Source organism: Oncorhynchus masou, unplaced genomic scaffold (assembly GCF_036934945.1).
Source record: "Oncorhynchus masou masou isolate Uvic2021 unplaced genomic scaffold, UVic_Omas_1.1 unplaced_scaffold_1933, whole genome shotgun sequence".
Lineage (NCBI taxonomy): Eukaryota > Metazoa > Chordata > Actinopteri > Salmoniformes > Salmonidae > Oncorhynchus > Oncorhynchus masou.
In genome coordinates this window covers 71886-98493 of record NW_027008429.1, presented here as the reverse complement: position 1 = coordinate 98493, position 26608 = coordinate 71886, and the positions used below count along the sequence as shown (strand labels likewise).

The window sequence follows — 26608 nt, the reverse complement described above, 5'->3', positions numbered from 1 at the left end:
ATTGTAAGCTATATAAAGGTTCAGTACTATCATTGTAAGCTATATAAAGGGTCAGTACTATCATTGTAAGCTATATAAAGGGTCAGTACTATCATTGTAAGCTATATACAGGGTCAGTACTATCATTGTAAGCTATATAAAGGGTCAGTACTATCATTGTAAGCTATATACAGGGTCAGTACTATCATTGTAAGCTATATAAAGGGTCAGTACTATCATTGTAAGCTATATACAGGGTCACTACTATCATTGTAAGCTATATAAAGGTTCAGTACCATCATTGTAAGCTATATACAGGGTCAGTACTATCATTGTAAGCTATATAAAGGGTCAGTACTATCATTGTAAGCTATATACAGGGTCAGTACTATCATTGTAAGCTATATACAGGGTCAGTACTATCATTGTAAGCTATATAAAGGGTCAGTACTATCATTGTAAGCTATATACAGGGTCAGTACCATCATTGTAAGCTATATAAAGGTTCAGTACTATCATTGTAAGCTATATACAGGGTCAGTACTATCATTGTAAGCTATATAAAGGGTCAGTACTATCATTGTAAGCTATATACAGGGTCAGTACTATCATTGTAAGCTATATACAGGGTCAGTACTATCATTGTAAGCTATATAAAGGGTCAGTACTATCATTGTAAGCTATATACAGGGTCAGTACCATCATTGTAAGCTATATAAAGGTTCAGTACTATCATTGTAAGCTATATACAGGGTCAGTACTATCATTGTAAGCTATATAAAGGGTCAGTACTATCATTGTAAGCTATATACAGGGTCAGTACTATCATTGTAAGCTATATAAAGGGTCAGTACTATCATTGTAAGCTATATACAGGGTCACTACTATCATTGTAAGCTATATACAGGGTCAGTACTATCATTGTAAGCTATATAAAGGGTCAGTACTATCATTGTAAGCTATATAAAGGGTCAGTACTATCATTGTAAGCTATATACAGGGTCAGTACTATCATTGTAAGCTATATAAAGGGTCAGTACTATCATTGTAAGCTATATACAGGGTCAGTACTATCATTGTAAGCTATATAAAGGTTCAGTACCATCATTGTAAGCTATATAAAGGTTCAGTACTATCATTGTAAGCTATATAAAGGTTCAGTACCATCATTGTAAGCTATATACAGGGTCAGTACCATCATTGTAAGCTATATAAAGGTTCAGTACCATCACTGTTGATAGTAAGTCTATCATACAGTTCAGTGTGTAGATGTGTATTCTGACCTCATCACAGGTCTCTCCCTAGACAGGTGTCGTTGGACGGTCAGTCTGTGTCCCAGGAAGCAGCCTCTGAGGAACTCCGCCCACCCATCCCAGGTGTCCAACCGTAGAGTAGCCCCTGGGAGACAGAGACACATGCAGGTTGTCCTCCTGGTTGCCATGAACCAAGAATGTGTTCCATACAGTCCATTTGTCTCTGTGTTACATCCATAAGGTGTTGAGCCAGAGGACCATTGATCTACTGCACAAGGAAGGCCATACCCAGGTCAATGGCGTAGTCGTGCAGCCGGTTGCAGTCGTAGAGTTGCAGGCCGGTGGGAGAGCTCAGTCTGAAGGAGCTGACGGGAAGCCCACACTGCTGGGGCACCAGGGTCATGAGCCTGGCCACAGACGTACTCAGGAGAAACACAGTGCCCAAGACTGAGAGGGTCTCCCCCGTCACGGCACTGAACACACGCACCACCGGCTCCCGCTGAAGTATAAGACCATGGACATACAGTAAATTCACTTGTTTTACATAAATACCTTTGTTGTGTTTATACACCGAGTAAACAAAACATTATGAACACCTGTTCCTTCCATGACAAAGACTGACCAGGTGAATCCAGGTGAAAGCTATGATCCCTTAATGATGTCACTTGTTAAATCCACTTCAGTGTAGATGAAGGGGAGCGGACAGGTTAAAGAAGGATTTTTAAGCCTTGAGACAATTGAGGCATAGATTGTGTATGTGTGCCATTCAGAGGGTGAATGGGCAAGACAAAATATTTAAGTGCCTTTGAACGGGGTAGTAGATGCCAGGTGCACCGGTTTGTGTCAAGAACTGCAATGCTGCTGTTTTTTTTTACACTCAACAGTTTCCTGTGTGTATCATGAATGGTCCACCACCCAAAGAACATCCAGCCAACTTGGCACAACTGTTGGAAGCATTGGAGTCAACATGGGCCAGCATCCCTGGGGAACGCTTTCAAACACCTTGTAGAGTCCATGCCCCAACGAATTGAGGCTGTTCTGATGGCAAAAGGCGGGTGCAACAATATTAGGAAGGTGTTTCTAATGTTTGGTACACTCAGTATATATAAGTTAGGAGTCATATAATTACAGGGGTAAGATGAAGTGGCTCCTTTGCACTGATCTTAGGTCTGGTTTGTGTTTTTACTGCTAATGCTAAAGGTTAGGATTTGGTGAGAGTAAACTGATCCTAGATCTGTGCCCAAGGGCAATGTCTATCCAGAGACAAATCAAAGGTCCATGCTATTTAAACTTATAATCTACCACCATCTCGTGGCTCAAATTTGTAACAACATTTTCTAATTCATGTGCTGTACTGAGTTTTGTTCTATCACATTGAACACTAATCTGGGTGCAGATTAAATTGTTAACAGAAATATTATGAATATGTATTTCAATGAACCCAAAGGGCCTTTCTCCTACTATACGGCCTGCTGTGCTCTACTGTACTCTGTCTGCTGTACTCTGCTGTGCTCTACTGTACTCTGCTGTGCTCTACTGTACTATACACCACTGGGTATGCAGACTCTTCAGATACTGTTAGCGAACACCAGACTGAGGTCGAGGCGATTACATGGGGAAAAGGTTTATGACTGTAAGGGTGTTTGGTACAAAGGCAACACTACATCGGGCCACATTTCAGCTCTATCCCAGGTCAACCATACAATACTATAGATTTCCACTCTAGTCAACCAGCAAGAAGGAGAGACAGACAGAAGGTCTGGCTTTGACTATGTCAATGATGGGATGTGTAAGTAAGGAGTAAGGAACACAAATAAACATTATTCTGATGGTTAAATATGTACTTCGATACATAACCACTCTCCTCTATTAGCAAATCTTCCACAGAACTTTGTGGAACAGAGTGAGTTCTGTCCCTGTCTGGCTCTGGACATGTACCCAGGGACCTCTGTACAACACTTCACAATCACGAAGCAGTGTTCTTACTAACCAATCACTCTACCATAACCATGGTCTCAGTATAAAACAGTGTTCTTACTAACCAATCACTCTACCATAACCATGGTCTTGGTTGAGCAAGGGCAATATTACTTGCAGTCTCAAGCAGGGTGACCTCAACATACTATATATCACCATACTATATACCACCACACTATACAGTGGGGCAAAAGAGTATTTAGTCAGCCACCAATTGTGCAAGTTCTCCCACTTAAAAAGATGAGAGAGGCCTGTAATTTTCATCATAGGTACACTTCAACTATGACAGACAAAATGACAAAAAAATCCAGAAAAATCACATTGTAGGATTTTTAATGAATTTATTTGCAAATTATGGTGGAAAATGAGTATTTGGTCACCTACAAACAAGCAAGATTTCTGGCTCTCACAGACCTGTAACTTCATCTTTAAGAGGCTCCTCTGTCCTCCACTCGTTACCTGTATTTATGGCACCTGTTTGAATTAACTAAATCACCTAATCATACTATATAACCATACTATATAATCATACTATATAACCACACTATATAACCATACTATATCACTATACTATATATCACCACAATCTATATCACCATAATATATATATAATCATACTATATAACCATACTATATAACCATACTATATATCACCACACTCTATATCACCATAATATATATATAATCATACTATATAACCATACTATATAACCATACTATACATCACCACACTATAAATCACCATAGCATATATCACCACACTATATCTGAAACACTTTATGTTAATGATAGTATGAAGCTGTTTCAAGCAATAGCCAGCTCACTTTGATATGCATTTTCAAGCACGGGTAGAAACAGCTAGGTGTTCGGCTGGTACCTTCAGCAGGCAGCAGATGGCACTGCTCGGGGTGATGCCAACGTCTGTCAGGACCCAGCTGTCCCGAAGGATGGCACCAGCATAGCTCAGCTCCAGGAAGTGCCTCACCTGCTTGTCGTCTGACAGTTGCACGTGGAAGTAATCCTGCCAGAGGAAGAAGATTGGAAACACAAGGAGCCGTAATGGAGGGTGTCCCACACAGACACCCATTATGGAGGGTGTTCCACCCAGACAGATGTCAATGTTTACCATTCAATAATTGTAAAAGTGTCCAATTGTGTACAATTAAGAAATAAGGCCCAAGGAGGTGTGGTATATGGCCAATATACCACGGCCAAGGGCTGTTCTTAGGCACAACGCAACGCGGAGGTATATTGGCCATATACCACAAACCCCCAAGGTGACTTATTTCTTTTTTTTCCAATTTAGTGGTATCCAATTGGTAGTTACAGTCTTGTCCCATTGCTACAACTCCCATATGGACTTGGGAGAGGCGAGAGCCAAGAGCCGTGCGTCCTACAAAACACAACCCAGCCAAGCCAAGCCACACTGCTTCACGACACCACTAGAAACCAAAAGGTTGCAAGTTCAAATCCCTGAACTGACAAGGTACAAATCTGTCATTCTGCCCCTGAACAGGCAGTTAACCCACTGTTCCTAGGCCGTTATTGAAAATAAGAATTTGTTCTAAACTGACTTGCCTTGTAAAATAAAAATTTGAAGCAGAGCTTAATTTGTAAATTGGGAGGTGCCAGAACAAAGAGTGGGTGCTGGAGGGGGAGTTCTGTGGTACCAGAACTCATGAGAAAAAATATCACCTATAATAATAGAGCATTGAACGCATATCATCACATTTGGGTAGAGCCACTTATAGAAGGTGCACATGGAACAGATGTATATGTACTCTCCATGCGTTGTGTTTTCTCAATATAAATAACTTCGGCCAGTGGTCCCAGTTGAGCATTTATTTCTGTTGTTAAATGGGAAACAGCACGTTAGTTGTGCAGGGCTTAACGGTATTGATGGCTGTCGATGGCAAAATCTGTAGCATGAAGACAACTGTGTTAGCAGTGGCTTATGTGACCATTACATCGGTGTATGCTAGCTAACACTTATTTACAGCAATCATATGCCAAACACTGCTTTATACTCATATGCCAAAGCCCGTAATTCCCTAACAGGTACCATATACCCACACATGTATAAATCAGTAACGTACAGCAAACGTGTACACATTTTAAAATATAAAACAGTTTTCATAACCTGACCTACCCTTTGCATCACATTTTCATACTGGGGAGACCTGACGTTCGCGATCTACCCTTATCTGCAAGCGGGGCCAATCACAACACACCTTATTGTCATCAGAGTTGAACTAACCAATAAAAATGCTTGAACATTAAATACACATTTCTTTTGAGGCAAGTGGAAACATAAACCAACCAAACGACCTTGTCTTGAATCCATCAATAGCCTATAGGCCTAGAAACATATAGTAGACTACAATATGAAGAGGAAATTAGTCCTAAAAATGCTTTCCAGCTTCACTGACTCACCCAATGATGCGCAGCTCACTGGCTGGAGATTGTCGATGCGCTCGTGTCAAAAGCCTATCTCTCCCTTTCTCTGTTTTGTAAAACAATGTTTGGGAGTTGATCAAATATTTTGGTAGTCTACAGCATAGTCTTATCTTTTCAGCAAGAGTCATTGCTTTTCAACCTGTGTTTTCCCTCGATTGTATTTGAAATATTGCAAAAGGCCTGTTTTGTCTGCCTGCTGTTTTTTCACTGACAGATTTGCCTCGCGTTCCCGACTGTAGGCTATTCTTTGTTATTGGGCTACAATCCGCAGCTCGGCTATTAAAAAAAATAAGATATTGGTCCTCTGTAGCTAAATTATAGGGCTTCTCATGACGTATTGGGCTATTATGAATTATTTAATTTATTTCTGAACAGACAGCAGTAATTCCGTAACTTTAGAAAATTCCTCCAGAACCCTTCATGCAGCTATGATTCTATAAGGAAACAAATGATGAAGTGCAACTCTGGAGAGATGAGGGGGCAGGATAATTGACGAAGAGGCAACTCGAATGAACTTTGATCGCTTTTATTATAATTGTTACATAGCAAAAAGTGAAAATGATTTTTCATGGCACGAGAGGTACCGGATTCGGCCAAATAGGTTCCGGAACAAAACAGTCCAGAACGGAAAGGTGCCGGATCCTGTTCTGGCTCAAATTAAGCACTGATTTGAAGTACCTAGGCCTCTCCCTGCTGAGTATAAAGATTATTAAACTAGATTCAGTGGGCTTGTCATTCACAGTACTGATGAAAAATCAAGAACAGTTGATCTAAATGTGGATATACGAGGCCATCTAGTGGTCACCGGATTATTTTAAAAATTCATGCAAGCTATCTTTGCACAAGCATGCGATGCCATATATTTGACGCAGGTGTTTATTTTTCAACATGTATTGTCAATGACTGGAACAAAATATAATTGTATGAGCTATGCCTGTGTCCCGGCGTTGTTGTACCCCTCTACTATCTGGCTTGGTGGGGCGATCTCGTTCTGCATGCCTGCTTCACTTATATTCAATGTGTCGTCATGCTTTTGTGCATGCACGCTGTTAACGGTCATACCCGTCTTGCTAGCTAATTTAGCTAGCTCATCAACCAGTATTTTATTCGCTTTTTCTGCACGATAACACATTAAAACCTTGAAACTCATGGGGACCTCACTGTTACCATGGGTCATCGAGCTAGCCCTTATTTGGCAGCAGGGTTGCATCGGTTTCCACTGGATGTGACAGCTTGTTAGGCTGGCTAGCTAGGTAGCTAATTCGCTAACGCAAACTGTTTATCACGTAGCAGCCTATGCTGACGAGCGTCGCTAGCAACTAGCTAACATGGATAAAGTCTAGTCGTGGGTCCACAAAATCAAACAAATGGTACTAAACTGATGACAAAATCATGTTTCGAAAATGTAGTAGCTATTTATGTTGTTGTTTAATGACATTGCGAATATAATAATTTTTGACATTTAACTACCGGTATGTATCGAATCCGGTTTCGGCATGAGAAAAGTATTAATCGCAAATTCCAGCGCGAACGGATACCGGGAAATAGAAATAAGAGAACCGGTCACGAATGCGGAGCCACGCCCTAATATAACATGTGACCACAAGGCGTTTGTGACACATTCATGCGTTCCAATGTTGTCATAATTGTCTGTAGGTTCTAAATTGCTTATGAGCTTGGCTGCCCTTCAGAAAGTAGCTGATCCTTGTACTCTACAGCTGTATTTTCCTACAATTAATAATAATATTAGCAACAAAACAGATTTCATTCCTTGAAACGATATTGCCAGATGGAAGAAAATAATAAGGTAGGCCTAAACTGTAATAAGATATACCTTAAAGACTGCTTGTGTTTAATCCTGAATCCAGTTGCCCCTCTTGTACTGGGATAAAACAATAGGGAACCCATGAACCTTATGGAGGAGTGCATGTGTTTTGTAGACACACCTGGGTTCTAAACTGGCTGAGGTAAACATTTTAGGAAAGCCTGGGTTTTTAAATCCCGGTGAAAGCAGTTATGACAAGGTTTGTCAATGTCATGTTGCCCTTCTATTTAGATGAAACTACCGAAAAGGATAATTTTTCTTCTCCTAATCCACATTTTCTAGCAAAAAAACATGTTCATGCTTTAGGGCTGGTGGCTCCATAGATATTGGTCAAATGTAAAGTGTGTGTGTGTGTGTGTGGGGGGGTCGTGGATAAGATGGGGTATAGGCCTACACTGTCTTCATCCTCTAAACTCTGGATGTTTACTAATTTTGGGAAGTTGGAAACACAAGCATCTTCATATACAATAGGTTTGTTTCAAAATTAGCATGTTTCTGGTCAATTTGTATTTTTAATCAGCTCAAGGTATCGGTTGTCTTAAACCACAGGTTTAGGATCAGATGACCCATTAGGGGGGGTGAAAGAACAGTTGACCCTGTACCAGTGGTTAGTGTTAACTTCTACGAACACGTTACAGCGCAGGCATCCCACTGGGCACCAACTGGTTGAATCAACGTTGTTTCAACGTAATTTGTCAATGTATTGTGACATGGAATCTTCTTGGAAAATACATTGAATCATCAACATAATCTGTTGTTTTGAGGGTGAAATTTCAACCACAGGATGATGTCATCATTGTAAATCAAAATTAGCATTTATAGTGATGCTATCATTGGCAATGTTGACGTACCACAACCATCTCTGTTGTGTTGCAGTTGTTTAATTGGCCCAACGTTGCCAATGCTCCTCCACTCTTTAACAGTTAAAAATGATTTCAGTATGATATTTGTTGTATATTAAGTTTGATTATTTGCAATATAATTACATTTCTACCAGGAGCAGAGCAATTCTACCAGGAGCAGAGCAACCTCAGTGATGGAAACCACAGAAGAGGGGAAGCTCAACAATGTGGAACATCAGACACTTATGGACTTCCTTCAAAACCTAACTGAGAAGTATGTTCTGTTTTCTTTGGTACTATCACACCTTCAAGGAAATAGGATCAAATTAGAAACGGATCAATCGGAAAAAAATGTTCAGTGCTAGAAAAGTTGTCACATTGCAATTTTGCCAAAACAACTGACACAAAGCAAGTATAACTTCACGATCAGGCAAATAATTAAATAAAAACAATTCTGCCACGCATCCTGATATGACAACATTTATAACAATATTGTTTTCAGGCAATGGAGGGGATTCGTGAGGGCATGTTTGACCCGGTAAGATCATGTTACTGACAATTTAATTAGATTACCATGAAAACTCTTCCTAATGTTTAACCTTGTTCATAAGCTTTTGAAAGACGCACTATGCAACATTTTAAAACACTTCTTCTGTTTCTGGAATACAGCTGACAAAACAACAGCTTGCCGGCTTGTGTCTGAGGATTGTCCAGTTTTTATCGGACAAGCTGATGCAGATCATCATCCCAGGTCTTTACGAACTACTGGGCATCCAAGATGCTGCCTCCTCTCCATTGTCACAGAGATCTCTCACAGCGTCACTCACCAGTCTGTTAGACGATAAGACTAACACCAAGTCCCGCGTGAGATTTACTGAGGCTGGTGTACCTAAGAGGCCAGGCAGTCGAAAGTCTTACAATAGCTTTCGCATCCCGACTCCCTACCCTTCCTCCAACTGTATGGAGCAGGAAGAGGAAGAAGAGCAGGAATCACAACTTAAGTTCAAGGAGATTTACCTGACTAAGGGCAGTGGAAGCTACCTGCCCAAGGGGGCCATGAGGTATGTTCTTAAAGGAAATTTAACAACTTCATATTCATCTCCAGCATCACCATATGTGAAAATTACACATTTCCATGCTTTGTAGTAAAAAAAATATAGAGGGACGTAACTGTTTCCAATACACTGAGAAATTAGTGTTTTTTGAGTTTGGTTTGGTTTCCGGACATTCAAATATTTAAAAAATAATCACGTTTTGGATTTCAATACTTTTTTTAGACATTGAATGCACTATGGATTATGTGTGTTGAATGCTGTAACAACACATAATGAATAAATAATGAATAAAAGTCCCATGATGGTAGTGACTGTCCATTACTGTTTATGACTTATCAACCATCATTTACTTTCTCATATAAAATATTTATTTGATGACTTTATTATTTCATTCCAAGTCATCAACTCATCTCTATAGAGCTGCTGCTTATCCTGTCTGACAAAATCACTATTTTAGTAGTTCTTCTAAGTAAATAAGACCTACTTTTATGACCGCTGAACACCAACTGTCAATCACTTAGATCATGTATTTCCAGGTAGAGAATCTTCTTTACGCAACTGCTTTTTATCTCTCTCATGCATTCTCTCATCTCTCAGTCAATGAGGTTTCCGTATCTGCTCCACACAGAGTGGACAAGTAAGTGGGCGTGCAATGGATTATGGGAATTAATTGCCATATTTTCTGTGCTAAACTATGTAGAATATTGGCCTGTTGGAAACTACAACTCCCTACTACATTGCATAGTTCGTGCCCATCTGATTTATCTCTACAGAAACTGAGCATCGAGCTCACAGAAGAAGAAAAAAATTAACTTTATGGAATTCAAATAATTGAGCCGACGTTGTTCAATTAGTTGTTTAAAACGAAAAATAACAAAAATGTTGGTTAAATGCTCAGCTCTAGATTCTAATGACATCATCAGTGTGCATCGTGTGATTTTAACCAATTATGAGTAGGCATTGCCTACTAATTGGTTGATGAATGTCATAGAAAACACTTATCTTCCTCTTTCTTTTTTACTACAAAACATAGAAATGCCCGTTTTTCACATATGCTGATGTTGGGGTGGTGCTGGAGATGATGAATATGAAGTTGAAACATTTAGAAATTTCCCTTTAACATTTCTTCAAACTGCCTTGTATTTATGATTGTCCTTGAAGTTATTAGAAGTTACAGTATTTGAAGTTTATAGCAATTTGGATTTTTTTAGAGGATAGATATGGCCAGGATAGATAGATATCTAAAGGCCAGTTTCAATTCAAATGAACTATACAAAAAATAAATTAATTGGGCTTTAGAAATTAAGCAGTTAGGCTGACATCACACTAAGGTTTTTTCCAGAGAAACAGCAGTGTTTTCCTCATTGTTTTCAATGGTGCAGATGTGTTTGACACACTCCACCAGAATGTTCATCACAGCCTTACATATTATTTGTTTGACTTTGATGATTTCTGTTTTTTTAAGGACTCTAACCTCTCTGTCTGATGTGCAGAAGAAGACAACCAACTCTGAGACGCTACAAGTCCTCTTAGGTGTCTCAGAGGACACCCTCGTCACCTGTGTGCAGGACAGCCTGCAAGGTTCTCTCTCCAAACTTGCATGCATGTCCAATTCTCCATCTGGAAGTGCAGGCTCTCCGAAGATGACCCCTGCTGTAATGGCAGAAGTGATTAAAGATGTCAAGTCGGCCTTATCAGTGGTCGTTAAGAGTGCCTCCGATAGCCAAACCTCTCAAGTGACACCGGTAAGTGGAGACTCACAGACCAAGGTGACTGAGAGCATGGTGAGAGAGCTGGCTGCTAAACTTGAAAAAGTTGATCAAGAGAGCAAGAGTCTAACAGGGCAAGTCATGACCATGATCTCTGACACAATGGTGGCTTTTGTTGACAAGAACGAACAGAATTTGCTGAAAGATCTGAAGGACAAGATCACGTTTTTGGCATCGCATGTTGGCTTCATTGAGGATCTTGATGCCCTGATAAGGAAATACGAGAGCAGCTACAATATTGGTGAATCTGGTTCCTCCTGCACGCTCACATCTAAGAGCATCCAAAAACTCTCCAGCCGGGAGTTTCAAACATCAGCAATACAAGCAGTGAGTGGAGTTCTTGCCAAAAAAGTCAGTAGTTTGAGCTTTCCTAGTTCAGTCATTCAGTCTGAGTTAACAGGTGCTGTATCAGGTCAAACATTGTCTGCCATTGTAAAGACAGAGTCAATTCACCCAGTGGGCTCAGCAGCGTCAGTAGTTGTTAAGACTTTCGTGTCAGATATGAAGTCCTTGGCTGAATCTGAAGAGAGTCCCCAACAGAAGAGTGCCTGGTCTGCTGCTGTTCACATTTACCACAGCATCCAAAACAACTTGAAAGATTATTTCGGCAAGCTTCAGCGATGTGCCTTAAAGAGTATTGTCACATCTGATGACAACATCACAAATGCTGAGTTTACGGAGACAGTTCCACTTCCTTGCTTAGACATGAAATATAGGCCCAGTAAGAGTGAGCCTCAGTTGCCAGAGTCCACTGGTGAAGTTACTTTACAAAGAGGCCTAAGTGAGTGCTCAAAACTTCTTTGGGCACAAACTGAGTCAGAAGAATGCAAGCTCCTTCTGACAACTTGCACCAAAGAAGTCATCTCAGAGCTTCTGGTCTTGTACAAGACTGAGATGTCAAAGGAGGACCCCCTGTACACTGTTGGAGAAAAAGGATCAGACTTCTCTATTGAGATACAACAATTTGTAGAGGGTGTTCTGGTTCAGCTTGGGGATATCTCCCATTCCAGGGCCTCATCACCAATAGTATATGAGTTCCCCTGTCAAATTGAGGACAGCAGAAGTAAGGCCACAGCTTCTTTGACCAGTCTGTTAGATTGCATGAAAAAACTCTCAAGTGAGGAATTCAAGAGAGACACCACTCAAGCAGTGAGTGAATTCCTAGTTAAAAAGTCCAACAGTAGCTTAACTAGTGTACAGCCTGCGTATTCTGTAGCATCCAGGTCTTGTTCCGTTCAAAACCAGAGCACCTTGTCAAAGGATATTTGTGCGGATTCTGCTGCCTTTGGCATCATTGACACATTTGTGGAAGACCTGCAGAGCTTGGCGCAACCTTCAGAAGTAGAGGAGAGAGAACCTGACCTCCAGGAAAATGCACAAAAGCGAAAGAGCAGGATCTGGTCTGCTACCACTAGTTTATATAACAATATTAAGAAGACATTAAAGGGCTTCACCATTCACCGGCGGAGGTCAGACGTGCAGAGAAGAATGTCTAGCCATACACCCACAGAGGACTCTGGACATCTTGTGACTGAGGAGTACCTTGGTTTGGCAAGCCAGAACTTGACGCAAGCTGGTAAGAGTGTGCCTCACTTGCCCAGTTTGAACCAGGAAGTGACTCTACACATGGGTGTCAGCGGGAGTTCAAAACTTCTCTGGACTGAAACAGACGAGGGTCTAATGAACAATAGTACCAAACAGGTCATTTCAACAATCTTGACCTCATGCGAGGATCAGACATCAAATGCACCTTGCTTCTCCACAGTAGGAAAGAAAATATCTGATATGTCCCTTGAGGTCAACATGTTGGTAGGTGGTGTTCTGTCTCAGCTGAAGGACATCTCCTTGTCAAGGTCCCCAACACCATGTGAAGACATGTTTGAACGTCTCCAAGATTCTACTGAGCGAACCTCTCCAGTAAGTCTAGATTGCAGCACGGCTGCCTCCAAAGGCATTGCATCTTCCCACAGTCTTTCAACAAAGAGCCTCCAAAAACTTTCTAGTCATGAGTTCCAAACCAAAGCTGAGAAAGGAGTGAGTGAGGTCCTCTCTAGATCATTTAACATTGTGGAGGAAGGTACAACAGATAAGTACCTCCAGTCTGTATCTACATCCACCACATCTTCTGATATTATACAAACCATAGTGAAAGATCTGCAGGAGCTCACCCAGACCACCCAATCATCTGACATGGTATCTGGAACCTCCCTGCTCACCACTGGACAGGTTTCTGAGAAAAGAATCTGGTCTGTTGCTCGTAACATCTACTACAGTCTGCAAAGTAAGATTACGGAGTTTCTCAGAAAAGATCTTCAAATGTCAGACACAACACTTGGTTCAATCCAAATATTTACATATCAAAGCAGTCCTGCTTCACAAAGAGCAAGTCTCGGCCATCTTGAGGTCAACCAGAGCAGTGTTACACCTGGTGGAAACGATGCCTGTGTGGACATTCCGCACAAATTACTACCTAAAACCACTAAGCTCTCAGGATCCATGCTGGAGGATATTGGCACGATCCGTTGTAGGAGTGCTGACAGCCAAAACACAAGAAATACCTCTTCTTCACGCTCCTCCATCCCTCTAACACCTACTTCAAAATCAAAGCAGTCAGAATGGGACTTCACCTTGCCCGGTACTCCCATCCCCACTGAATTACCTGCTCAGAGTGACTTTCCCATTGTAAGAAACATGATCATTCAGGACTTGTTTCACACAGAGAACTTACTTCCCCCATCCTTTGTGGACAAAGTCAGGCAAGCTGCCGGGGTGGTAGTGGACGAAATGGTGGAAAGTGTTGAGAACACACAGGAAGATGGAAAAGTTGCTTCTCATCCTGACAACCTCCGATCTGCTGTTAGGAAATTGAGAAAAATAATTTCCACTGGGACCATCCACATTTTCAGCCATGAATTTGTGGATAAAGTGATAGCCCTTCAGGACAGCCACAGCACTCCACAGGTCTTAACATTGGAAGCAGCCAGAAGTGCTTCAGACTCCATTCTTTCAAGGCTGAAATGGGGAAAGGAACAATGTGCCATATCCAGGAAGCTCTCCTCACAGCTTCTCCAGATATTTGCTGAAGAGACAGTGAAGGGCTTCCTAAAACAGTGGTTAGATGAGTATGAAAATATCAACATTGATGTTTCAGTCCAGAATGAACCAAGCACCTCTACTTGCATGGTCTTTCCTATCCAGCTCAATCAGAGCAAGCCAGAGGATAGTGACACAATGAATCAGCTCACGAAGGTCATGGTCAACAAAATGATGGATGCCTTATCAGTTGGCTCAAGTCATCAAATGATCACCAAAGCCAATGCCAAATGTTCTTTTGAGTCCGGTACCAGCATGGCCACCAGTGACATTGTAGAAGGGATGTTGGATTTGGTAAGGGATAGCACCAGCAGTACTGGAGAGCAGATCCCCATCTTCAAGTCCAAGAAAAGCAAGAAAACCATGTTCAGCAAGATATGCTTTAACACAAAGGTATAGTACAAGTACAGATTTTTCATGAATAACACTGCTTTTGAATGTATGAGATATTATTTGTTTATATAATTCAGTATTTTAGCATTGTATTGCCCTTTTGCAGTTGATATACTGTACTTTAAGATATATAACAGTTTGTTTTAATGTGCCTTTTCCCACCAAACAGGGTTCCAAGAAAGTTAGAAAGGACCACTGTCCTCAAAAGTCTATGGAGTACCAGCCTCAGAACACTTCCCCTACTGTGTACTTTACAGGTAAGCCCTGCTGCTGCTCATTCAAGACTAAGATATTATTACTTTAGCGTTCAACTAATTCATTTGGAAAGACATTGCACTCTGCTCTGAATTGTTACCCATGACATACTGGATGGTCTTTCTTTGCAGAGTCGAGGACAAATTCTCATGGCTCCTTTGACATCGCATATTCCTTCCCACCTGAAGAGAAGAGTCACAAACCCTCCCTTTTCACCAGAATGTATAGAGCCATCACTAGAAGCTTCTCCAACCCAAGATAATTTTCCTCATTAAATGAGATTGCATTCATTTGTTGTCATATGTTGACTGTTTTGCGAGCACAGACTGTATTGAGGAGTATACCACCTCAGTCACAGGCTACATCAATAAGTGGATCGACAACGTCGCGCCCACAGTGACCGTATGTACATATCCCCGACAGAAGCCATGGATTACAGGCATCATCCACACGGCGCTAAAGGCTAGAGCTGCTTCTTTCAAGGAGCGGGACACTAATCCAGACACTTATATGAAATCCTGCTATGCCCTCAGACTAACCATCAAACAGGCAAAGTGGTTGGTTAGGTCAGGGTGTGACTCGGGTGGGCAATCTAGGTGATCTATTTCTTTGTTTGGAATGGTATGGTTTCCAATCAGAGGCAGCTGTCTATCGTTGTCTCTGATTGGGGATCATACTTATGAACATTATGTTTGTTTATATACAGCGCCTTGCGAAAGTATTCGGCCCCCTTGAACTTTGCGACCTTTTGCCACATTTCAGGCTTCAAACATAAAGATATAAAACTGTATTTTTTTGTGAAGAATCAACAACAAGTGGGACACAATCATAAAGTGGAACGACATTTATTGGATATTTCAAACTTTTTTAACAAATCAAAAACTGAAAAATTGGGCGTGCAAAATTATTCAGCCCCCTTAAGATAATACTTTGAAGCGCCACCTTTTGCTGCGATTACAGCTGTAAGTCGCTTGGGGTATGTCTCTATCAGTTTTGCACATATATTTTTTTTGGTGTTCATCTAATAAAGTAAGATGTACACTTACCACGATGCACCTTGGTCTCCTCATTCCGACGACGAGTGTAACACAAAGCGTAAATACAGGACTAAGATTGAATCCTACTACACCGGTTCTGATGCTCGTTGGATGTGGCAAGGCTTGCAAACTATTACGGACAACAAAGGGAAACCCAGCCACAAGCTGCCCAGAGACACAAGTCTGCCAGACGGGCTAAGTGCCTTTTATGCTCGCTTCAAGGCCAGCAACACTGAGACATGCATGAGAACATCAGCTGTTCGGTACGACTGTGATAACGCTCTCTGTAGCCAATGAGAGCAAAACCTTTAAAAAAGTCAACATTCACAAGGGGTCAGATGGATTACCAGGACGTGTGCTCCGAGCATGCGCGGACCAACTGGCAAGTGTCTTCACTGACATTTTCAACCTCTGTAATACCTACATGTTTCAAACAGACCACCACAGTCCCTGTGCCCAAGAAAGTGAAGGTAACCTGCCTAAATGACTATTACCCCATAGCCTTTGAAAGGCTGGTCAAGGCTCACATCAACACCATCATCCCAGAAACCCTATATATCCAATTCAATTTGCATACCGCTCCAACAGCTTCACAGATGATGCAATATCAATCGTGATCTATACTGCCCTTTTCCACCTGGTCAAAAGGAACACCTATGTGAGAATGCTGTTCATTGACTACAGCTCAGCATTCAACACCACAGTGCCCACAAAGCTCATCACTAAGCTAAGGACACTGGAACTGAACACCTCCCTCTGCAACTGGATCCTGGACTTCCTGAAGGGCCACCCCGAGGTGGTAAGGGTAGGTAACACCACATCTGCCACACTGATCCTCAACATGGGGGCCCCTCAGGGGTGCGTGCATAGTCCCCTCCTGCATGGCCAGCACGACTCCAACACCATCTTTAAGTTTGCTGACGACACAACAGGGGTTGGCCTGATCACCGACAATAATGAGACAGCCTATAGGGAGGAGGTCAGAGACCTGGCAGTGTGGTGCCAGAACAACAACCTCTCCCTCAACATGAGCAAAACAAAGGAGATGATCGTGGACTACATGAAAAGGAGCGCAGAACACTCCCTCATTCACATCAACAGGGCTGTATTGGAGCGAATTGAGAATTTAGTTCCTTGGTGTCCACATCACCAACAAACTATCATGGTCCAAACGCACCAAGACACTCATGAAGAGGGCACGACAACGCCTTTTCCCCCTCAAGAGACTGAAAATATTTGGCATGGGTCCCCAGATCCTCAAAAAGTTATGCAGCTGCACCATCGAGAGCATCTGACTGGTTGCATCAACTGGACTGCATCCAACCTTAAAGCACTATAGAGTGTGGTGTATACAGCTGAATACATCACTATATGGTTCCCAATTAGAGGCAGCTGTCTATCGTTGTCTCTGATTGGGGATCATACTTATGAACATTATGTTTGTTTATATATTATACACCCTCAGGGGTGCGTGCATAGTCCCCTCCTGCATGGCCAGCATGACTCCAACACCATCATTCAGTTTGCTGACGACACAACAGGGGTGGGCCTGATCACCGACAATGATGAGACAGCCTATAGGGAGGAGTTCAGAGACCTGGCAGTGTGGTGCCAGAACAACAACCTCTCCCTCAACATGAGCAAAACAAAGGAGATGATCGTGGACGACAGGAAAAGGAGGGCAGAACACTCCCCCATTCACATCAACAGGGCTGTAGTGGAGCGGATTGAGAATTATATTCATATTCTCCCTGCTGCCATTCAGATTGGAGCGTGTGACTGTATCTAAATTGATTTACCCCCTGTTTTTTTGCATAAATGTCTGTCATCAGCATTTATTTTATCTTTATTTCACTAGGCAAGTCAGTTAAGAACAAAATCTTATTCTCAATGACGGCCTAGGAACAGTGGGTTAACTGCCTGTTCAGGGGCATAATGACAAATTTGTACCTTGTCAGCTCAGGGATTTGAACTTGCAACCTTCCAGTTACTAGTCCAACACTCGAGCCACTAGGCTACCCTGCCACCCCATGTTGGTAGACTGTAGCATTTGTATATTAAAGTGATGTACAGACTGAGTTTGTACTCTATTTTTTAGCCACGAAAATCGAACTATCCTTGAACATAACTTAATTTTCAAGTTGAAAGAGTGCACCAAGAATAAATTGTGAGTGAATAAATATTCTGTTTTTAATCAAACTTTTGTAATGCTGTAAACCCTTTCCATCAATTGTCACTCCAGGTATTCTGAACATTGTCTTTTCTATTATGAATGGGATATTTTTCATACCAGTTTGACTGCTCAGACAAGTGTAATAAACTATCATTACGAACGTGAACGTTGTCTAACAAAAGTTGAAGTTATACACCTTCAATACTTGTTACCTACATTAAGCCAAGATGGATCTTGAACTTCGATACCATTACATGAAGGGTCAATGGTGAAAACCCTGCAAGCCAGTGATATAGAGACATTAGAAAAGGTTTGTTTTCAGTGGTGCAAAGTACTTAAGTAAAAATGATTTAAATCGTTTTGGGGGTATCTGTACTTTAACTATTTATATTTTTGGCAACTTCAGTACATTCATAAAGGACAAAAATGTACTTTTGACTCCATCCACTTTCCCTGATACCCAAAAGTACATTTTAAATGCTTTGTATGACAGGAAAATGGTCCAATTCACACACTTATCAAGAGAACATCCCCTACCTCTGATCTGGCAGACTCAATAAACACAAATGCATATTTTATAAATTATGTCTAAGTGTTGGAGTGTGCCCCTGGCTATTCTTACATTCAAAAAAAGCAATACAATTGTGTTGTCTGCTTTGCTTAATTTTTTTTTATTATTTTAACTTTTGATACTTGAGAATATTTCAAACCAAATACTTCCCAAGTAGTATTTTACTGGGCAATTTTCACATTTACTTGAGTCATACTGTTTGCAACTGACTGATTGAGGACTTTTTCCACCACTATTTGTTTTGGACATTTATCTTTTATCAAATGTATTTGACAGGGACAATCTACTGTATTTCTGTAAATGTGCCAGATTTAGCCAGCTGGCTTTGTGATGTAACAAAGGTAGTTGATGATGTAATGAAAACAGACAGTTAAATATGTGTGTGTAGAACTGTTGCACATTTGCTCTGGAAATGAGGACCAAACCTACTCGTCAAAAGGAGTGAATTGCACCTCCAATTGAAGTCAATAATAAGGTATGGAATCATGCCAATACAGTCATTATTTATATAGCTCTGTAGCTTGCAGTATTTTGAAGGAGATAAGCAAGGAAAAGGATGCTTTGGTTAATATTTCTCACGTGAAAGGTAACATGACCATGCTAACTGAAAAATGGATACATGAATATTGGTCAAATGTACCTACATCTTCTGAAGCTGTGTTGGGCCTACTTGATAGTTTAAAAAAAGTCACATAGACGATGTCCATAAATTAGACAACAATACTGAACAGTTGTAGCCCGTTGGTAGGCTTCTGGCTGTGATCTCTGACCCCTGTAACAGTGAATAGTGGCAATTTACCCGCGGTGTTTAGGCTTGTTTACTAGGCTAACTAGTGCATTGGGGTGGGCTATGTGCAGCATGGGCATACAGGAAACCACTCCAGCCGCTTAACTCACCTTGGCCACGAGCTCTATAGTTTACAGCTATTGCATCAGGTATTTTAATTGTCTGTATTGTCTACTTGTTAAATGTTTGTAAAGTCTTAATTTGTAATTGTTTTGTTGTAATGTCTTATCAATTGATGTTGGACCACATGAAGATTAGCTAACGTTATGGCGTTAGCTAATGGGGACTCTAGTAAAGATTCACAAGACTGTTCACAGATTCACATTGATCACAGAATCTGATTGATAATCTTAATTCGAAGTTTGAGTTTTTTACTGGACAACCAACACTTGACAGATGGGCTAAAACATAGAAAGAAAATGTGATCTTGAACTCCCCTAGCTACATTTCGACTTAATGTTCTATATTACTAGTGGCACTCTGTCCTTACGAACAGTAAATCATTGGGTCTGACTCTTTTGATTTAATGCAATTTCATCATCGATAGTGAAACAACCACCACATAATCGTCAACTCCCCCCTACAAAACATGAATTTATTTGTGGTTTATCCTCTAGCTATTTGGTAATAGGTGTGATCCTGACTTGGAATGGCCACGAAGTTACACGTTGTTTTAGGTCCAGTTAGTTTGGAAGTTGTGGTAAATGGGGAGTGTGAGCGCGTGTCATGAGATGCTGCAGGTGTTGATATGGGGATGGATAGGCTACCTCTTATACATTGGACACTGCCTTTAATTACTACGCTCTGCCTGCACCTACCTCAACTGGTACTCTGCTGCCTCGCTGTGGTGAAGGCACTAACACACTGAACATGATGGACAAGGATGCTCCATATAGCCATCCATCACTGTCCATTTGTGATGGATGTAATACAGAATGACAAGATATGGTTTGATATCTCTTCTGAAACTGGGGTGGGGTTATTGAGTTCAGGGTTGTGTAATGGTTGCTTCCATGTCAGTCCTCACAGATGAAATTGCATATAATCGAATGAATCACATCCAATGATTTCCCGCTTTGGACATTGTTTTGAAAATGATTCTCCATAGCTGCCATACCTTTGATGTCATAAACTGTTACAGAATTCCCCTTCCTTATTATAAACTCTGATTAAAACTATGGAGCTCATTGGCCTACAACACATGTGTGTGTATTTGCCCTTAAAATGATATTGCTTGATGGAAGAAAATAATAAGATAGGCCTAAACTGTAATAAGATGTACTTGAAAGATACTATAAATAGCAGGAGACATACCTGGGTTCTAGACTGGTATTTAGGGCAAGCATTTTAGGATTATACATATGGTTAGTGTCAACTTCTACTTACACGTTAAAGCTCAGCCATGTTGCTACATGTTTACTCATTGACTTCAAGTAGAGCATTGTTTGTGAATCTGAATAAAAGCCTAATAAAAGTGTATCGCCCCCAGCTTGGGCAGCACTGCTACACTGCTTTTTTGGGCTAAAGGTGTTTGTGACACGTGCATGTGTTCCAATGATGTCATAATTGTCTGTAGGTTCTATGTTGCCTATCAACTTGGCTGTCCTTCAGAAAGTAGATAATACTTGTATTTTCAAACAATTAATAGAAATACTACCAACTAAATAGATTTAATCCATTAATATGATATTGCCAGATGGAAGAAAATAACAAGGTAGGCCTAAACTGTAATAAGATATATCTTATAGTCTGCTTCAGTGCATTTGGAAAGTATTCAGACCCCTTGACTTTTTACACATTTCATTTTTTACGCTACAGCCTTATTCTAAAATGGATTACAGACAACATTTTCCTCATCAATCGACACACAATATCCTATAATGACAAAGCAAAAACAGTTTTTTAGACATTTTTGCAATTTAATATGGAAAAAAACAGAAATACCTTATTTACATAAGTATTCAAACCCTTTGCTATGAGACTCGAAATTGAGCTCCGGTGCATCCTGTTTCCCTTGATCATCCTTGAGATGTTTCTACAACATGATTGGAGTCCACCTGTGGTAAATTCAATTGATTGGACATGATTTGGAAAGGCACATACCTAAGGTCCCACAGTTGACAGTGCATGTCAGAGCAAAGACCAAGCCATGAGGTCGAAGGAAATGTCCGTAGAGCTCAGAGACAGGATTGTGTCGAGGCACAGATCTGGGGAAGGATACCAAAAACTGCCTGCAGCATTGAAGGTCCCCAAGATCACATTGGCCTCCATCATTCTTAAATGGAAGAAGTTTGGAACCACCAAGACTTTTCCTACAGCTGGCCGCCCGGGCCAAACTGAGCATTCAGGGGAGAAGGGCATTGGTCAGGAAGGTGACCATGAACCTGATAGTCACTCTGACAGAGCTCCAGTTCCTCTGTGGAGATGGGAGAACCTTCCAGAAGGACAACCATCTCTGCAGCACTCCACCAATCAGACCTTTATGATAGAGTGGCCAGACGGAAGCCACTCCTCAGTAAAAGGCACCTAAAGGACTCAGACATGAGAACAGCGGAACCCATCCAACTAGAAGGAGCTGGAGCAGTTTTGTCTTGAAGAATGGGCAAGTCCCAGTGGCTAGATGTGCCAAGCTTATAGAGACGTACCCCAAGAGACTTGTAGCTGTAATTGCTGCAAAATGTGGCTCTACAAAGTATTGACTTTGGGAGGTGAATAGTTATTCACGCTCAAGATTTCTGTTTTTTTTGTCTTATTTCATGTTTGTTTCACAATAAAAAATATTTTGCATCTTCAAAGTGGTAGGCATGTTGTGTAAATCAAATTATACAAACCCCCAAAAATCTATTTTAATTCCAGGTTATAAGGCAACAAAATAGGGAAAATGCCAAGGGGGGTGAATACTTTCGCAAGCCACTGTAAATGGTTCAGTTCACATAAACAGTCATTATTTTCAGTTTGAGAGATCATCCCGGGCTTTGCCCCGTCTGCTGGAGCTGAGATGTCCCTGGAGGACATAGAACAACAAGACTATGATGTTTCTGACACTGAGACAGTCAGGTAAGGCCACTCACACTCTGTCCAGTTAGATATTTGTGTGGAGATTAAGAGAGAGAGACTAATAAGAGAGAACTTGTTTATGGGGCAGGTCAGGCGTCATTCTTGGAGTCATTTGTAGGGTCAAGTCCCCAGCCGATCTATTTGAACCCCTCATTATTTGTGGCCATGTATTAACTACTAAGTGAGTCTTTGACATGAAGACAGTGGTTAGATTCTGCCATTGGGACTGCTCTGATGTTGTTTCCATTCTCTCCTGGTTATGACCATAGAGCCTTGTCCCAGTCTCTAGACCTGCCTGTCTGTGTGGTGGATGACCACCTGACCTCTGAAGCTGTCAATGAGATGGTAAGTTGACCTTGTCATTTCATATTACAACATTAATCCAATAAAATGTTATAGTGATGCTATCATTGGCAATGTTGACGTACCACAACCATCTCTGTTGTGTTTCAGTTGTTTAAATTTGTCCAACTTTGCCAATGCTCCTCCACTCTCTAACGGTTCATAAGTTCTTTCAGTATGATATTTGTTGTAAATATTATGTTTGACTCTGTTGGTGCCATTATTTGAGATTCATAATGTTTATTTCTACCAGAAGCAAAGCAGCACTGTGGAAACCACAGAAGAAGAGAGCCTCAACAGTGCGACAAATCTTGAGTCTTTTTCACTGATTATCAACTTCCTGCAGAACCTAACTGAGGAGTATGTTCTATTTTCTTTGGTACAGTACTACTATCAAACCTGTAAAGGATTATATGAAAGCAGATTCATCAACTACATTTCCATTGCGGAAAAAGTTACATCACACCACAATGTTGTCAAAACAATTGCTACAAAGCGTGTGTAAAATACTGTCTAATCTGATGACTCTACTGTCCGACATTTCTGACAATATTAATACTATTAATATGAATAATTCATATGAATAATTTTCAGGCAATGGAGTAGGATTCATAATGGCATTTCTGACCCGGTAAGATCTGAAAGCTTATTTAGAATACAATGATCACTGAATGTTTAACCTTGTTCATAAGCTTTTGAAAGACGCACTATGCAACATTTTAAAACACTTCTTCTGTTTCTGGAATACAGCTGACAAAACAACAGCTTGCCGGCTTGTGTCTGAGGATTGTCCAGTTTTTATCGGACAAGCTGATGCAGATCATCATCCCAGGTCTTTACGAACTACTGGGCATCCAAGATGCTGCCTCCTCTCCATTGTCACAGAGATCTCTCACAGCGTCACTCACCAGTTTGTTAGACGATAAGTCTAACACCAAATCCCGCGTGAGATTTACTGAGGCTGGTGTACCTAAGAGGCCAGGCAGTCGAAAGTCTTACAATAGCTTTCGCATCCCGACTCCCTACCCTTCCTCCAACTGTATGGATCAGGAAGAGGAAGAAGAGCAGGAATCACAACAACTTAAGTTAAAGGAGATTTACCTGACTAAGGAGATGGGCAGTCTGGGCAGTGGAAGCTACTGCCCAAAACCATTGCCCAAGCCAGTCATGAGGTATGTCCGTAACCATTCTTCAATACTGCCTTTTATTTATGATTGTCCTTAAACAGTATTTGATGTTTATAGCAATTTCAACATATTTTTTAGAGGATAGATATGCCCATATACAGTTGAATTCAGAGTTTACATACACCTTAGCCAGGTACATTTAAACTCAGTTTTTCACAATTCCGGACATTTAATCCGAGTAAAAATTCCCTGTTTTAGGTCAGTTAGGATCACCACTTTATTTTAAGAATGTGAAATGTCAGAATAATAGAAGAAGAAAGAATAATTTATTTCAGCTTTTATTTATTTCTTCACATTCCCAGTGGGTCAGAAGTTTACATGCACTCAAATAGTATTTGGTAGCATTGCCTTTAAATTGTTTAACTTGGGTCAAATGTTTTGGGTAGCCTTCCATAAGCTTCCCACAATAGGTTGGGAGAATTTTGGCATCAAAACACCCCCACAACATGATTCTGCTACCCCCGTGCTTCACGGTTGGTATGGTGTTCTTTGGCTTGCAAGCCTCACCCTTTTTCCTCCAGACATAATGATGGTCATTATGCCCAAACAGTTCTATTTTTGTTTCATCAGACCAGAGGACATTTCTCCAAAAAGTACGATCTTTGTCCCCATGTGCAGTTGCAAACCGTAGTCTGGGTTTTTTATGGCGGCTTCCGGGAGCAGTGGCTTCTTCCCTGCTGAGCGGCCTTTCAGGTTATGTCGACATAGGACTCGTTTTACTGTGGATATAGATACTTTTGTACCTGTTTCCTCCAGCATCTTCACATGGTCCTTTGCTGTTGTTCTGGGATTGATTTGCACTTTTCGCACCCAAGTACGTATCTCTAGGAGACAGAACGCGTCTCCTTCCTGAGTGGTATGACGGCTGCGTGGTCCCATGGTGTTTATACTTGCGTACTATTGTTTGTACAGATGAACGTGGTACCTTCAGCCGTTTGGAAATTGCTCCCAAGGATGAACCAATTTTTTTTCTGAGGTCTTGGCTGATTTCTTTTGATTTTCCCATGATGTCAAGCGAAGAGGCACTGAGTTTGAAGGTTGGCCTTGACATACATCCACAGACTCAAATGATGTCAATTAGCCTAACAGAAGCTTCTAAAGCCATGACATCCTTTTCTGGAATTTTCCAAGCTGTTTAAAGGCACAGTCAACTTAGTGCATGTAAACTTCTGACCCACTGGAATTGAGATACAGTGAATTATAAGTTAACTAATCTGTCTGTAAACAATTGTTGGAAAAATTACTTGTGTCATGCACAAAGTAGATGTCCTAACCGATTTGCCAAAACTAGAGTTTGTTAACAAGGAATTTGTGGAGTGGTTGAAAAGCAACTGTTAATGACTCCAACCTAAGTGTATGTAAACTTCCGACTTCAACTGTACAAGCCAGTTTCAATACAAATTACTTCTACAAAAAAGTACTCTAATTTATCATATTATTTGACTTTAAAACAGAATAATTTAGTTTTTTTTTTTTCTTCTCCAAACCAGCAGAAGCTTTTCTCTTTTATCTTTCTGTAATGAAAAGAACTATAGAAGTTGAATAAATTATTATTTTTTATCATTAGATGTGGTTGACACACCTCCACCACACTAAGGTGTTTTCCCAGAGCAAAAGCAACGATTCCCCCACTATTTTCAATGGTGCAGATGTGTTTGACACACCTCCACCAGAGCAACGTTCCTCACAGCCTTACATATTATTTGTTTGACTGTGATGATTTCTGTTTTTTTAAGGACTCTCACCTCTCTGTCTGATGTGCAGAAGAAGACAACCAACTCTGACTCGCTACAAGTCCTCTTAGGTGTCTCAGAGGACACCTCGTCACCTGTGTGCAGGACAGCCTGCAAGGTTCTCTCTCCAAACTTGCATGCATGTCCAATTCTCCATCTGGAAGTGCAGGCTCTCCGAAGATGACCCCTGCTGTAATGGCAGAAGTGATTAAAGATGTCAAGTCGGCCGTATCAGTGGTCGTTAAGAGTGCCTCCGCTAGCCAAACCTCTCAAGTGACACCGGTAAGGGGAGACTCACAGACCAAGGTGACTGAGAGCATGGTGAGAGAGCTGGCTGCTAAACTTGAAAAAGTTGACCAAGAGAGCAAGAGTCTAACAGGGCAAGTCATGACCACCATCTCTGACACAATGGTGGCTTTTGTTGACGAGAACGAACAGAATTTGCTGAAAGATCTGAAGGACAAGATCACGTTTTTGGCATCGCATGTTGGCTTCATTGACGATCTTGATGCCCTGATAAGGAAATACGAGAGCAGCTACAATATTGGTGAATCTGGTTCCTCCTGCACGCTCACATCTAAGAGCATCCAAAAACTCTCCAGCCGGGAGTTTCAAACATCAGCAATACAAGCAGTGAGTGGAGTTCTTGCCAAAAAAGTCAGTAGTTTGAGCTTTCCTAGTTCAGTCATTCAGTCTGAGTTAACAGGTGCTGTATCAGGTCAAACATTGTCTGGCATTGTAAAGACAGAGTCAATTCACCCAGTGGGCTCAGCAGCGTCAGTAGTTGTTAAGACTTTCGTGTCAGATATGAAGTCCTTGGCTG

The 26608-nt window shown here is 41.1% G+C and overlaps 1 protein-coding gene and 1 pseudogene across 1 annotated transcript; both read right to left on the bottom strand.

Moving 5' to 3' along the window:
• Positions 1-1206: 1206 nt before the first annotated feature.
• LOC135532596 (protein ANKUB1-like) lies at positions 1207-6726 on the bottom strand. The gene is made up of 4 exons (XM_064960072.1): positions 6601-6726; positions 4087-4230; positions 1521-1731; positions 1207-1377 (listed from the first exon to the last, which is right to left on the bottom strand). Exons 1-4 carry the CDS (start codon positions 6724-6726, stop codon positions 1238-1240), a joined length of 621 nt encoding a protein of 206 aa, XP_064816144.1. The 3' UTR covers positions 1207-1237.
• Positions 4037-26608, bottom strand: part of LOC135532595 (protein ANKUB1-like) — a 52747-nt pseudogene continuing 30175 nt past the window's right edge.